The sequence below is a fragment of the Gracilinanus agilis genome, chromosome 3 (assembly GCF_016433145.1).
Source record: "Gracilinanus agilis isolate LMUSP501 chromosome 3, AgileGrace, whole genome shotgun sequence".
Classification (NCBI taxonomy): Eukaryota; Metazoa; Chordata; class Mammalia; order Didelphimorphia; family Didelphidae; genus Gracilinanus; species Gracilinanus agilis.
In genome coordinates, this window is record NC_058132.1 from 431,921,205 (window position 1) to 431,938,221 (window position 17,017).

At 36.4% G+C, this 17,017-nt stretch overlaps 1 protein-coding gene across 1 annotated transcript in view; it reads right to left on the reverse strand.

Annotated features, from left to right (window-relative positions):
• The window catches only part of GBE1 (1,4-alpha-glucan branching enzyme 1), a 372,788-nt gene that overhangs the window by 182,562 nt on the left and 173,209 nt on the right, over window positions 1-17,017 (reverse strand). The window contains exon 6 of the mRNA XM_044670326.1: window positions 8,513-8,603. Coding sequence (XP_044526261.1) covers window positions 8,513-8,603 — 91 coding nt within the window. The remainder of the gene's footprint in view (window positions 1-8,512; window positions 8,604-17,017) is intronic.

Consider the following 17,017-nt stretch of genomic DNA (forward strand, 5'->3'; position numbering starts at 1 on the left):
CTAATGGATAGTGTTTTAATTGAATTTATCTTAATAATGAGGCCTTATTACACAATTTTTTAAGGCTCTTACCCGGAAATACTATGCAACATTTCTAAGGCACTTTACAACTTTAATTCTACAATCTTAGAAAGTTACACAGTAAGACTTTTGCTATCATTTTTCTAGTTACACATTTGGTTGTAGAAGTCTCTGCATTCTGAAAGGGTTCTCATAGATCTCTGCTTCTGGAAGCTCACATAAAGGTTATTCTGTCATCAAATAACCAACCAAAGGGATGATGTAGTAAAAGTATGATGTAGTAAAAAGATGATGTAGTACAGTGATTCCCAAAGTGGGCACCACCTCCCCCTGGTGGGTACTGCAGCAATCTAGGGGGGCGGTGATGGCCACAGATGCATTTATCTTTCCTATTAATTGCTATTAAAATTAAGAATAATTTCCAGGGGCACTAAGTAATATTTTTTCTGGAAAGGGGGCAGTAGGCCAAAAAAGTTTGGGAACCACTGATGTAGTAAAAGAACATTAGACAAGGTATGAGGAGAATTGGATTTGAATCTTAACTATGCCACTTATTAAATGTAGATGCTCTGGGGCATATTATTTGTTTTTCTTTCCAGAATTCTACTTTCTGTTCCATAAAATATACTGAGTACATCTTAAAGACATTTTCTAATCTTTTACTATGGACATAATTTCACTAACTATATCCCAGAAATTATAAAAGGGAATTCTTGGTTCTCTTTAAGTTCACAGTTGTAAAAAGGGAATCCTTTGTTCTCTTTGCCTAGTTAGAGTTAACACTTTGGTTGGCAACAACTTTGAATCAACACAAGCTTAAACTAGGTGAGAGAAGTTTGAAAACCACTTAGTGTTTTTCAATATAATGAGAGCCCTTTCAGAATGCAGAGACTTCTACTACCAAATATGTAACTAGAAAAGTGATAGCAAAAGTCTTACTTGCAGAAAGGCGTCAATTTGGAAACTGTGATTGGCCCCCATGAAAAGGGGCAGAGACAGGAAACCACCATAAAAGCCATGAAAATCCCTGAGCAGGGAGTCTGGTGAAGAAGGCTATTAGAGAGTGAACTCCAAGAAGATAGTCACTCCAAGAAGAGAGAGTAAACTCCAAGAAGAGAAATCACTCCAAGAAGGAAGTTGGATTCAAGAAGGTCTGCTCAAAGAAGAAAGCTGCCTCAAGAGTCACCTTCAGCTCCAGTCATTGTCTTGGGTGAGTGGATAGCTGGTTTTCCCTTCCTGTCTTCTGAAGATAGTTTAATTCTGATTGAAGGTTAACAAGTCCTGGCTGAGCCAAGCACTGGAACAATATTTAGTTAGACAGGTTTAATGTCTTTCTAACCTTTTGTATTTCTCTACTTTATAAATAAAAGATTTATAATTTTCATATATTTAGCCAAACCATTAATTTTAATACTTAAAAAATTTCTAGAAAATTTAAATGTCCTCTAGATTATTGACAAATAATAGTCCTTTTCACAATAAAGAGAAATGTCTTCAAATCTTTTTTTTTTTATTAACGAAGACTCTCTATGAAGATTCAATTTCATATTCCCCCCTAACTAATCAGTTTAATAGTATTATTTCAAATCTCTGCTTTGATACTTCTGTATAGGGTAGATCTAGTCTTTTATGATTTTTACTTCTCTTAGCTTTGTGATATTTCCTGTTTATCCCCTTGAAGTTTAAGTGTTTTGTATTTTTGTGTTCAAAGTATTTGTGGTTTAGGTTTACTGTTCTAACTTGCATTTGTTAAGCTTAACATTTTTCTTTCTATTTTCAAGGAAAATTGTTACAAACCTATTTGGGGAAAAAATCTATCAATGATTTGTGATTATCAAAAAAAAAAGATAGGTAGTGACAGTTGGTGGCAGAATGATTCTGTAAAATGAACAATGGCGGCAGAGTTGGATAAACTGGATTCAAATCCCACTTCTGATGCTTCCTTTCAGAGAGAGAGAGAAAAAAAAGGGGGTGGTGGAGCGTGAAGAAAATACTGTTTGTTTGCCAGACCTATTTTTTTTTTATAGGTGTAGGATTCCAAGTAAGAAAACTTCCTCTAATAATGCAATGTCCACTTCACCTGCAACTTATTCTTTTCATTTTTTTAACCTTTACCTTCTATATTAGGACGAATATTGTGTATGGTTCCAAGGGAGGAGAGTGTTATGGGCTAGGAAATGGGTGTTAAGTGACTTGTCCTAAGTCATACAACTAGGAAGTGTCTGATACCAGTAAAGGACAGAAAAATTACTTGTACCTATCGTAGAAAATAGATAAATAAGGTAATGGATAATGGGGACACTAGGATATTATAATAAAACTAAGTAATTGTGGGTACACACACTGGGGTTAAGAGAGACTGGACCAGGATGAAAGTCCAGAGTTTACTGGATTCACACAGGAATGGCATTTGGTCTTAACTGCCACTCAGCTTCCCCTAGGCCAGAGTTTAGAAACAAGCAGGCAAGGTAAGAGGGATTATCTAGGTTTAATTATGTACAACTAAAAGGTGGGATAGGGATGTCTACTCTAAAACCTTAAATACTAATGACAAAACCCACAGGGCAAAGGGAGGACTTATTCTACTCTTATCTGAGTGATCTAACAGGCAGGGCCCAAGGAGCAGTGGAGTCTCTAGAAAGCTGAATCAATCCTGGAGCCACCCAGTCTTGAATCAGCACAGCTATGGATCAGAGGGGTGTCTTTGAGGGTTCTCACAGCTTTCCATGGAGGTTCACAGAATGCCAAAATCCTAGGTGGTCCAAGATATCCAAGAAGAAAGAGTGTGCTTGAGAAACTGTCCACCAGGTCCCAAACTTTTCTTCTTGGTGCAGCTCTGTTGTTGCTGGAAATCCACCTCCACTCAGGATCCCAAGGAAATGAGGAAGCAGGGTTTGAGATCTCCCTGGGCTGGCAACAGTTTGCCCACCACTAATGGAGTCCTCTCTCAGGGCACACACACACTTCCTCCTCCGTCATTCTATCCCAGAATGCTGCAGGTTTCCTGCTAGGTCAACCTTAATACCTAATCAATAACTAATCTTCCTCACAACACTATAAATATGCTAATCAGAAGTAATCCAGTAATGAATGCATACTTAGGTTGCTTTGTAAATTTATAATTTTCGATGCACTATCAATATGCAATTGTTCCCACCCATACTCCATTCCCCAAGGTCAACGGGCCTACTCAAACTGTCATACTTGCCTATCTCTAGAGCTAAACCTACCAAAGAGCCTATTTAATCATTATCACTTTTTAAAAGTGATAAAAAAAAAAATCACAACGTTGTTTTGCTTTGTTAACAGTTTGTGGACTGAAATTTGCAAGGGGGAGCAGGCAGCTGGAATTGGAATGGAATTCTGAGCAACCCCAAGAGGTTCAGAACCTCTGGAGGAGGAGCCACAGAAGAGGGTTTTCAACTGTCATTCTATACACTCCTGACCTGACTGGGACCGAGGGCAGTTGGTTTTGGTTGGGAGGTTGGATTTGGGTGGACTGCCTAAGTGAATCTGGCACTTCTGTACCTCACTAATTGAGATTATCTGGAGTCACAACTTCAACATCAATTTCTACTGTATAATTGGAATTTGGGAGATGACATTTAAAAGTATATATATATATATTTTCTACGGACACGTAGGAACTATCAAACTACATTTCCCGTGGTCCAACGGGTTTCCGGTTCTTTGGGCATGGGGACGCCTGCGTCACCACGCAGAGGACAGTTTAAATGAGCTAGCAGGCACAGGAAGGTACAAAAGGTAAAATGGCAGAGGCAGTTTGAATTCTTACCGGCACGTAGTCTAATGATTTTACCAGCATGGCCATAGCTTTAATTAAACTACTAATTTATATTATTCTATCAGTCTTCATCATTTTTAATCGTAACACTACAAACTGTATCTTATCCTCCAAGAAAACTTTTGACTCTGCTGTTCTCCAAAATGATTCAAGAGCTTGGACTCCCAGGGGGAAGCAGGCTCGGGAAATCTTCCCAGATCCTGCTAATCCATTCATCCCTGTTACATCCTTCTTATGATAGTTTAGAGATTAAGTTTCAGAGATTGTGAAGGAAAGTCAATATCTGAGACCAGAATTCTGAAAAAGTCCTGTATTGCTCTCTTATTGAGGGGTTAATAGTTGTCAGAAGTTATCCCTTTTCCCTCTTTCCTAAAAAAAAAAAAAAATCCTTTAATGACCCTTCCCCTAGTATCCTAAATTTCCTTTATCCTTATAATAAACCCATATTAGTTTATTATTGGTAGATTGGTGCTACTATCTTGAAGGGAAAGTGACTGTTGGGTGGCTGAGGGGAAGGCAACACCAACTGCATCTGGGAAGGGAAAAAGCCATTTGAACTGAAGGGGGGGGGGGGGGGGGAGGTGAAGCTTGTCTCAATATTTGTGGCTGTGAAGATTGAACCTAGTCCATTGGGATCTCAATAGTATCCAAACATCTTCCCTCAACATCCCCACTATAGCCTACCTGATTTAGGGAGCTCTCTTGAAAATTATACCCTCATAGATCTTCTGGAGGCGGGGTGAGGTATTAGCTACTTTGGCCCATTGATAAATACTGAATGTGGGGTCCAGATAAATACCTCATATTCCATCATTACTCACCATCATACAGCTTTATATAAATTTTCTTTATCCAGAGATCATAGCTTTTCTGCAAATTATCCTGACTACATAACTATTTTTTTCCAAAAATTTATTTTTACTGTAAAGTTTATAATAATCATCTAATCCCTGTTCAAATATTTAATGACTCTCCTTCACATTGTTCTGTGTCTAGAGGCCAACAAAATTGACTTTAAGACTTCACTAATGGTAGTGATTAGTAGATTTGATGACTCTTGTGATAATTAGTCTGCCTTCTCCCTAGGCAAATGAAGAACTGAAATTATCAAGGGAGTTTCTCTATGCTCCTTAAAGGAAAAGTTACTACTTTTTATTCAAAAGGACCGAGATAACTTCTATGTAGACTGAAGTTCCTCAGTAGGAGATAATTACATAATTTCAAAGCTAGAATTACGCATAGCCTTCACTGAGTCCAAGTTTCTAATTTTGTGTGACAGAGTAGCATCCAACAGAGCATAATTGGGGATAAGACTGAAAAAGTCAACTTATGAAAAGAAGTCTGAGTTCCAGTCATTTCCTGGGAAATGGGCTCACCTCAGAATGACCTGTTTCTTTTGGATGCATAGTGATAGCACACCCTGGGTGCTTCCCTGATCTCTCACCCCATGATGGTTGAAGGGGAGAAGAGTGAGAATACATAAAAAGAGACTGTCCACCAAGCCAAGAATAGACATTATCAGTGGACCTAAATTGGACATGATTCGAATCTTTTTCCCTTTGATTCTTCACATGGTCACATAATTCTAGAAGATTCTATTTCAGGTGGGCATCAAGTAGACATTAGCCTGGTGGTTTGGCAACTGTTTTCACATAATAGCTTAGAGTATGGCTCCTTAAAGAAAGCTGAAACTGGGTTTAGAAGCTTTTGGATACGTTTTCAGTTCTTTGTTTCTTTGCCTAGAGTTGATCAAACAGCTACCCTGAGATCTGGCATTGGAGGTAGTCTTGTAAGGTTATGGTTTTGAAATTGTTAGGATGGTATCAATTAAACTATAGAAGGTACCTTTATTACAACTACTACAGCATTTTTTGGAATAGAATGCAATTACTGACATTAAAATGAACCCAAGCCTTGGTGAGACTTGGTGGAACACATAAATTCCAAGGACACAAAGTAAAATCTTGGTACTCAAAAGTTTCAGAACTCATGAAAGCTGGTACTGGACATATTTTGATAAAAAAAAAAAGTCAAGGTATTATTCAATGTTTGCTTGGCACTAAACATGTTACAATTTGTTAGTGCTGCAATCTTGAGAAGTATATGCCCACTCCAGCCAAAACAAAGGATCACGTGTTAGTTTAGGAGCATAAAGGAGAGCCCAACACTGCAGAGCTTGCAGGAACTTCAAAAGGAGCAACAACAAGCTGCTTCAAAAAGGCAAAGAAGGATGTCCTCACTTCATTAATGAAGGAAATATGCAGAAAATGGGTGGAAGTACAAAACTTTGTGGAAATATAACATCCTGATAAAACCTTAACAAACAGAATTGTAAATTTGTTAAATAACCAGACCATTTCCTACTTATAGGATTTTAGAAATGCAGACAAAAACAAACATCATTGGATAGGTTTTCTTGTGAAGCTTACACTTGGTGAATTTCAAGAACAGTTCAGGACAAAAAAGAAAAAAAAAGAGAGAAAAAACTCCAGAAAGAAAGTTGACCTCAGATATAGAAGGGGACTCCCTTTTCTAGTCTATAACATCTCTTTTCTCCAACATCTCTCTAGGCTATGAACTCTCTCAATACAGATAAAGTTAAGTTAAAATTATTTTATTCTAATTATTGTTTTTTATTACTGTTTATTTAGTAAACTATAACTCCATTAATGCATATCATGTCTTATAAAAGCCTGGGTTTTCTGGGTGTCTAGAATGGATTAATTCAATTTTAAAAATTCCTTATTCATTCATTTTCATATTCACCTTTTTGGCACTCAATCTACATTTTGGAACAAATTAATGGCAAGTACCAAGGTACTACTGTATTTTGGAGATAATGTAGTCAAACTGATATGTAAAATGTCTATTCAGTCAACCTGCAAAGTATATCATTTCTCCAAGGTAATACAAGTCAGTCAGGGTTAAATAAGCACTTATCAAGTACTTATTATGAAAGCATTGTGTTAAGCACTTGTGATACAAAAATAAGTCTCTGCACTCAAGGTGATGCTCACGTTCTAATGAGAAAAAAATATACAAATGGGTATGTGTGTTTGCATCTATTCACATGCATATACCCATGTAATATTATTTACGTATATAAATGCACATGAAACATAGACACATATATATTATATATAGATATAGATATAGATATATAATAAACTGGAGGTAATCCCAGAAGAAAGGTTCTAGCACTATGGGGGACTAGGAAAAGCTTCCTGCAGAAGGTAGAATTTAAGTAAGACTTGAAAGATGCCAAGGAAAATAGACACAAGGAGAGAGAGAATTTTTTAAGAATGTTGGAAAGCAAATGAAAATGTACAAGTAGAGAGATGAAGTGTGTCCTATGTGAAGAATAACAAGATAACAGAAAAGACATTAAGTTTTTGAAATGATGACTTTAAATATCAGGCTCCCAAAAGAATAAAATAGTCATAACAGTTATGTTATTTCTTTTTTTAATTTAAATTTTTTCTATCAATGCCCCACTTGTGAAACTTGTGTTAACTATTTCTTCTTTATAAAAGAAAAAGCTATCCTGTATCATCTGATCTAAATTGTATAGTAAGAATATAAATATGAGCTAAGTACAAATTTTAAGTATTTCTACATTACTCTCCCTTCCCATTCCCTATCACTGATTTGGGGCCAAGTATAAAGAGCCCAAAAGTACCACAACAAGAATCTAATCTTCCTTATAAATGACTGGTCTACCACATGACTATTCCACATATGAGCCAAAGACCTAAGAGGGCCCATTAGTGGAGAGATGGATAATGCATCTGAAGACTCTCTGGGCTCAACAATGGTTTGTTGTTATCAGTACACGTATATTTGAAGAATCTGGAGCCCAAAAGGTCACAATACCACAGGTTGTTGGTAGTAGAACAAGTAGAACCCATATCTTTTTTTTTTTTTTTTTTTTTTTTTTTTTTTTTTAAATATTTTTAAACCCTTAACTTCTGTGTATTAGTTCCTTGGTGGAAGAGTGGTAAGGGTAGGCAATGGGGGTCAAGTGACTTGCCCAAGGTCACACAGCTGGGAAGTGTCTGAGGCCAGATTTGAACCTAGGACCTCCCGTCTCTAGGCCTGGCTCTCAATCCACTGAGCTACCCAGCTGCCCCCAGAACCCATATCTTTTGAAAAATTTTCAATTATTTTTCTATTGCACATCAAGCAAATAATTTCAAAAGATTACTGCCAACCTTTGAATTCTTTTTATCCTGGTTAAAAGATCTTACACGACATGACCAGGGGATAGCATTAGGAGCAGCCTGGAGAGAGGAGGTCCTGAGTTGAAAACTGGCCTCAGATACTTTCTAGCTATATGACCCTCAACAAGTCATTTAAACCCTATTGCCTAGTCCTTACCATTCTTCTATCTTAGAGCCAATACATAATATTGATTCTAAGGCACAAGGTAAGGGTGTTTTTTTAAAAGGCATGAACAGATAGTCACACAAGGAATATATTCACTGTTCAAAGCTGGAAGCAAATTTTCTTCAAATAATCAAGTTTTAATAATAAGAGTGGACCCATATAAGTGAATTGTTACATCTGCAAACATGCCAAATAATAAAATACTGTAAATACATGTATACTTATAAAATATAAAATACAAGAATCAATTTAATGTTTTTCTTTAAATTACAAAATGGTATGAATACACTTTTGCTTTACCTTGATGCTGCAAAAAAACTTGTGACTTGATAACCAAAACTGGCATAATAGGCATGTTCCATAACAGCCATCAATTGAATACAATTGTATCCTGTTAAAAATAAATTAAATAATTTATAGAAATTATGGTTAAAGGTAACTTATACTGTTAGAGATAAGCAAAAATGACATTTTCTTAGTCTTAAGAAAGTTTAACATTTATGTTTTACATTAGCCTAACATTTGTTATAAAAACTCACCAACTTAACATTTTAGGCTTATCTGTCCCCAATAGGAGGAAGGTCAGTTTCTCAGGAAATGTACATTTGACTAGCTATACTGTCTCAGTTTTAATAAGCAGTAAATATGTAAATATAATCTTAATTTGACTTTAGAATATTAACTATGCCAATCTGCATATCCTTAACTTCAGTTTCATTTTAATAGAAACTATAAATTGTGAAAACTAAATAAGAGTAACTGATTACATGTCAAATATCTGGTGATTTACAAAGATTTTTTGTATTTCGAACACATTTTTTTCTATCTTTAATAATTACATTTTCTCACCAATGCATTTCTCCTTAAGGTGGTTATCAAAAGAACAAACATTAAAGCAATTCATTTCTGCTCTCAGCTTAGGATAAAAGGATAAAGAAAAAAAAGAATGCTGCTTCTTCTTTGTCCTAAAATGTTTATTTGATTTTAAGTGAATACTATCTAAAGGGAAAAATACTTTAATAAGAGATCCAGGATTCCCAAGATGATTGTGGTATGAGAAAATAAATGCTACATTATTAAATAAAGGGGGTAGAGGGGTAGGAGACATAAGAAAACAAACTTTCAGTTCTATTTAATGTATTACAGAAACTATATCAGTTTTAGTTTTACATAACAGTAACCAATAAACAAAAGAACCTCCTAATATGGTTTCTATACATTTAGCATTTTATTCATATTACCAAGCTAAAAATTTAACCTATTCAATTAATCACCAAATTAGTCACATTTATCACTACGATGTGCTTAAAGATCAAAAGACATGATATCTGTAAAGTAATTGGCGTAGTATTGAGCAAATAGTTGGTGCTATATAAGTTCTCATTCCCTTCTCCTCCACCCCTTTAAGGTTTTACAAGTTCTTTCTATGAATTACCATAAAGCTTTATCATTATTGTACATGTAATATTTTTCTAAGCGGGTATATCAATTTCATTTCTCTTTGCCAGCTATCTTATACTTTCTGTCATACATTAATCAATAATATTAACATTGTATTAACTATAAATTCACATTCAGAATGAAATGATGTATGAATATTAATAAATTCCAGAACTTCTTTTAAGATTACATATATGAAGTGGTTATGTGGAGGGAAATTTGGGGAGACCTTGTACCCCCAAAATCACTCCAATGAGCAGACAGGAGACTTGATGCTGGCAGAGTTCATGTGGCTTTATTCAAAGGCAGGAGTTGGGGAGAGGAGGGGTGCTAAAGAGAATATTGGGAGAGATAGAGATAGAGATAGAGATAGAGAGAGAGAGAGAGAGAGAGAGAGAGAGAGAGAGAGAGAGAGAGAGAGAGAGAGAGAGAGAGAGAGAGAGAGAGAGAGAGAATGGCTCCATAACTCTGAGATCCCAGAAACAGTGGGCACTGGTGCCTGGGTTCACTCAGATTTTATAGGGATCTAACACAATGTTATCTCTACTTTACCATCATCTGTTTCTTATTCTACCCTCCTTTTATCCTCCTCAATCCTTTCCCAGGGCTTCTGACATTTCTAAGCTTATGGGAATATTCCTTAGGTTTGCAGTTTTTTAGTTGAATCAAGGTTTTAGGCCTGTCCAAGCATTTATCAGACTGCTAAAACACTCTTTGAAACATTATTGGGGACATTTAGTCAAGATTATAAGTTGCAAGTTTTGAGATTTCTCTCATAGGAATTAGGTCACCCCTAAACTTCTTCCCACGGAAATAGAAGAAAAGGGGGGGGGGGAGAAACAGTCTCTCCCCCCCTCCCTTTTTTCACATTTGAAAAAGTATATGTAAAAAGGCCTGTATAATATATAAGTTTAGGTGAACTTCCTGGTTAAGATGGTGGCTGAGTAGAAGCTGGGCTCCAAAGGAGAAAAAAAAACAAATCCAGATGAAAGAAGGGACCCCACAATAGGGCGCAGTATCGAAGGTAAATGGGATTTGGGCATTTCCACACTATAACGGGAGAATTAGCTCCCATCAAAACACGAGTGGATCAACCCTCCCCCACCCCACCCACAGTAGCAGAGTCATAGGCTGCGCTCCAGAATTAGAGGAAGTGGGGGCGCAAAAATCTAGTCCCTTGGCAGCTAGCTGGCACTACTAGGAGCTTGCCCCTGAGAGCAGCAACACCTGAGATCCCAGGTGGCTGGAAAACTCAGACCTTGGACACCAGAGTGGGGCTGAGAGAGGCAGTAGCAGCGTCCAGTGCTCTCAGACTCAGGGGAAAATCTCAGGTGAAGGAGCAAGCATGGGTCAAGTTCCAGGTTCTCGGCAGCCGGCTAGGAACACGGGGGCTTAACCCTGAAAACAGCTAGACTAGAGACCCCAGGAGGGTCCCCACAGAAGCCAGGAGACTCACAAAGTAGCCTCAGGCAAAAACTGCTCCCTAACTCCATACAAAGAGAATCAGATTGCCTTACTCAGACTTCTGGCAGATAAAGAAAGCATAATGATGCCAAGCAAGGACCAAGAAATAAACAAGAAGACCAAGAAAAAGCTCTAACACTTGATATCTTCTGCAGAGAAAAAACCCATAAAACAGAGGAGGACAAATAATTAAAGACATCCAAACCTTCCCCAAAACATGAAAATGGATGACAAGATCTTGAGGAGTTCAAATCTGAGATTATGAGAAAGATGGAAGAGATCTGGCAAGAAAATAAAAATTTAAAAGGCAGAATTTCGCAATTGCAAAGTGAGGTTCAGAAATCAAATGAATTGATAAGCAAACTGAAGACCAGAAATGACCAGTTGGAAGCCTTGAAGAACCAGAAGACCAGATTGAAAAGGAAAATCAAAAGATTATAGCAGAAAACCAATCTCTAAAGGCTAGAACTGGGCAATTAGAAGCCAATGATCTCTCAAGACAGCAAGAACAAATAAAACAAAGTCAAAAGACTGATAAAATAGAAGGAAACATGAAATATCTCAATGAGAAACTGACAGATCAAGAAAAAAGGTCTAGAAGAGACAATTTGAGAATCATTGGTTTTCCTGAAAAAGTAGAAATTAATAGAAATTTGGACTCCATACTAAAAGAAATTATTCAGCAAAACTGCCCTGAAATTCTACAACAAGAAGACAATATAGACATTGAAAGGATCCATAGATCACCCTCTACACTAGACCCAGAAAAGACAACCCCTAGGAATATAATAACCAAATTCAAGAGCTTCCAAGTAAAAGAAAAAATTTTACAAGAAGCCAGAAAGAGACAATTCAGATATCAAGGTGCACCAAGCAGGATCATACAGGATCTGGCAGCCTCCACACTAAGAGACCGCAAGGCTTGGAATATGATATTCAGAAACTGGGTCTACAACCAAGGATCACCTACCCATCAAAACTGACTATATACTTCCAGGGGAAAGTATGGGCATTCAACAAGATAAAAGATTTCCAAGTATTTGCACAGAAAAGACCAGGACCAAATGGAAAGTTCAATATCCAACCACAAAAATCAAGAGAAACATGAAAAGGTAAATAAGAAACAGAAGGGAAAGAAAGAAAACTCTTATTTTTTAAATTTGCCTCTTTAAGGGCTTCAATAAGATCTAATTATTTGTATTCCTATGTGGAGAAATGTTATGTATAATTCTCTGTAGTGAACTCTATTCACTATTATAATAATTAGAAGAATTGTTCATAGGGAGAGGTTGGAATACTAAATGGTCTAAGATGACAATTCTGAGGGATTTATGGAAAAGAACGCTACCCACATTCAGAAGAAGAACTGCAGTAGTGGAAACACAGAAGTAAAACAACTGATTGAACACATGGGTTGATGCGGACATGGTTGGGGATGTAAGACACTAAATGACCACACCAATGCAACTATCAATAATATGTAAATAAGTCTTGACTGATCACATATGTTAAAACCAGTGGAAATGCGTGTTGGATATGGGGGGGGGGGAGACTAAAGGGGTGGGTTGAAGGGGAAAGTAAAAACAGGAATCATGTAACCATGTCTTGGTAGACAGGAATACTTTCAGCATGCAGGAACAGTTTGATTTTTTTTTTTCCCAGACAGGTTCTTTCCACAGGAAGAAAAGAGATAAGTTTATTCAGCTTCGGAGAACAGAAGTCAAAACCTCCTCAGCTCAAGAGACGGGAAGTCCAAGAGCCCCATGGGCAGTTGGTGTTCCCTTCTTATCCCTTCTCTGTGTTCCAGAATCCAGAATTCTTTGGTTCCTAGCATGCGGCCACTCTCTTCTTGCAAAACTCCTTCTCTTACTTATTGCAACCCATTTCTCCTCTTTCCTTCTAACAGCACACATCATCATTTCGATATCCCAATTATGACATCTGGGTTCATCATCTTAGTGTCAACAGAATTTTAGTTTCTACTACTAAACCAAAATAATTAACAGAAAGGTAAAACTCATTTTATGTGAGATGTTACAAGGACGTCTAAGATCTCAAAGATACTAAATAAATACATGCAGATGAACAACTGAAAGAAATGATGACTTATTGGTATAGGTGGCGGTACGGTGATATCAGATGGGGCCTGATGGAGAGATGGCCCAAGGTCCTCTGATGGTATAAGGGCCTAAGCTGAGTGAAAGGTGGAAAGCCTAGGTGAACTCCAGGTCCCACAAAGTATTTGAAGCTCAGCTAAACACCCAACTCCCACCTAACAGTGCCCAGGAATAATTGATCAAGTGAGAAGGTGTGAATTGAATCACACATCTTCTCTGATTGCTTATCCTGGGTTTAGATTAATGGATAAAGCTATAGACTAATGGATAATACTGATGACTGAGTTTCCTTCCCTCAGACCCAAGGATAAGACTGTTGATCCTTAAAGAAAAGAGGTGTTGGGAAAACTTCACTAAGCTACTGATGATCAGGTTTGTCAATCAAAGGCAATCAGACTGTCTTCTGGAGAGGTTTCCCTCTCTGTGGCACTCTGGCCAGGCCAGGCACCTTTGGCCTTATTGGCCAGATTGATTGAGTTTCAATGTTGTTCTTTGATGTTCAATGACTACTATATAGCACAGCTTTGTCCAAAGTTGAGGATGAGATAAGTATTGGAACAGAATGCAGATAAACTAATTAGGTTTAGTTTGGCCTACCCACCCAACCACCCAGGTCCCTTCTCAGGAATGAGAGCCTTTCTTGTTCCAGTTTCTCTCTTTTACAGTCCTGGCAGTAACTGCTTTTTGACATCTGTCTCATGGCATCTGGGTTGGTTTTAAATTCTAAAACTGTTGGGTGTCACTCATCCTGGTCTCCATTTTGCCTGGCAAAATGATATTACATTATAGAGCCACTCTTGATATCATTGAAAAACTATAGCAGGGGGCAGCTGGGTAGCTCAGTGGATTGAGAGCCAGGGCTAGAGATGGGAGGTCCTAGGTTCAAATCCAGCCTCAGACACTTCCCAGCTGTGTGAACCTGGGCAAGTCACTTGACCCCCATTGCCCACCCTTACCACTCTTCTACCTTGGAGCCAATACACAGAAGTTAAGGGCTTAAAATAAATAAATAAAATAAAGCACTGAAAATGCTTAGATGGCCTATAAACAAAAGGTTTAAAAAAAAAGAAAAACTATAGCAAAAAGGACAGTTATTACAGAACTAAAGAAAGGCAAATATCCTGATTTCAAAAAAAGCATTGTCTATAAATGAGTTTGATTTTGATTCCTTACAAAATTCTAGAATTATTAAAAAGGAATATAAAATATATTGTGAGTATAAGGAAAGATTATCACTAAGAACAATTAAAAAGTGATGCCATAATAACCTAAACCAGTGTTAGGCAAACTACGGCCAGCGGGCCAGATACAACCCCCCTGAAATGTTCTATATGATCACTGGACATTATTCCTAATCTGACGAATACAATGAGTAGGATACAATACAATGAAACTTCAAAAGAGAAGCCTTAGAAACAGACTTACAGATGAGCATTTCCTTTCCTTTGGCCCCCTCTTTAAAAAGTTTGGCCATCACTGACCTAAACTGATGCTTTGAAAATTATTAGACTTGTAGATTAGAATAATATTATATTTGGATTTTACCAAGTATTTTAGAAAGTCTGCCATTATGTCATTATTAAAAAGACAGAAAGATGTTAATTAAATGACAGTATAATTAAATGGATTCAGAACTATTCAAATGACTATGCCCAAAGAGGATCATTTAATCATATAATGGATCATTATAACACAGCTGGTAAGTTATTACTGAATTTTCCCTAGGAAACTGTTATTTGACTCTGGTCTGTCTTAAATTTTTATCAATTTTAAAGAAATAAATGGAATCTTTGCTAAACTGTCAAAGGACAGGAAATTGTTAGCAATAGCTGATAGTTCAGATGATTGTCAGAAACTGAGACCATTGAAGTTAAGTGACTTCTACTTTCAATTTCCATGGGATGTTTGTAGGGAAGAGAAAAAGGATTTTAATGAAATAAGAAATAGGATATAGTTTAAATGATGTAGGAAGTGGTGGGGTAGATGGACTAATGAAGTAGATTAAGTTAATACAGGAAGGATAAACTGAGGAAAATATGAAGGAAAATAACATCTAGACTCAGATGTTGATCCAAATCCTCCTTCCAAAATTTAGGAGAAGATATAGATCAATTAAGGAGACTATAAAAGGATTCTAGAATAGAACCTAAAACAGTAAAAGAAGATTGTTGGCAAGGTAAGACATGTAAGAAAAGGTTAAGTGGAATATTTGAAAACTAATTAAATTGAGAGGGTGATTAGTAGGAGGTCCAAATTGGCTATAAAACTTTTACTTTTATTTTATTTTTATTTTTTAAACCCTTACCTTCTGTCTTAGAATCAATACTGGGTATTGGTTCTAAGGCAAAAGAGTGGTAAGGGCTAGGCAATGGGGGTTAAGTGACTTGCCCAGGGTCACACAAGTAGGAAGTGTCCAAGGTCACATTTGAAACCAGGACCTCTCATCTCTGGGTCTGACTCTCAAACTCTCAAAGCCACCCAGATGCCTGCAAAACTTTCAATTTAAAAAAAAAAAAATAATAGTTCTAAAATGTTTTAGGGAGGAATGCTTAGTATTGACACAAAAATAGTTTCAAGAAAAAATAACCACAACAGAGAAGAGGAAATGGCAAAACTAATTTTATCTTAGTCTATTCTTCCTACCATATACATGAGAGTTAAAACCAAAATATTTAACAAAAAAGGTAAAACTCATTTTAAGTGAGATGTTACAAGGATGCCTATGGTTCAAGTCAGTGAGGCACATTTTAAAAATGTATGTTTAAGTATATTCTAGTCCTTAGTAGTCCCTCATGATATATACTTCATATATATATGTGTGTGTGTGTGATATTTAAATATATGAAGTACTGAATAAAAATAACTGAATGAATTTCATCTGAGTTAATTTGTTTACTACACTTATATACTGCTTTAGCGTTTAGAAATCAAGTCAAGAGAATTAAGATTGAAGTCAGAAATTTGAACAATGAACAAACCAAATTCATCTTTATTTTTCATCATTCTTTGTAGACTTATTGGCTAATGGGTACCTCTCTAAAGGCATGAGTCATTGGGCTCTGGGAAATTTATATATAAACATACATATTTCTCTATCACATTATAAAGACAGTCATAGTGATATACGGATACTCTTTCTATCTTTTTTTCCCTACTGACTTCCTTTAAGCATTATAATTCTCAAAGAATTCAAAGCAAAATCTGTAAGTATAAGTAATAGTTCACAAGTTGCTTACCACCTATTATTACTCTAGATCTGCTGTAGAAAGAATTTGTGATATTACCAGATTACACGAATTCTGAGAAATATAACCTGAGTGTTTATTCAAACTCTGGATCTTAATTATCACCTATTACACACAATATGTTAGCTCATATAAGAATCTCACTCATCTTTTACACTACAGTCAACTTCCTTCTCCTGCTAAGAATAAGTACATTCTACTTTAAATTAATAATTCAAAATTACATTCTAGTGGTCTGTTTTTTTCCTTCAGACAAAACTTTTGTAAGTTGCCAAAGCAAAACAAAATAGTTTGACTATACTTATTCCCCCTGCCTAACCATTGGAAAGGATGCTAATGAACAATGAAATTGTCCTAGGAACGTTCTAGGAGTAGATATAAGAAGGACAATAAATTTGATCAATACACTATCAATAATTAAGCACCAAATCATCCAAAAAGTTGGATATAGCCTGCATTCATTCTAACACATATAATTACTTGTAAATTCCAAATGTTAAAACCTCCCTAATAGAATCAAAACCTTAGCATATTGCAAT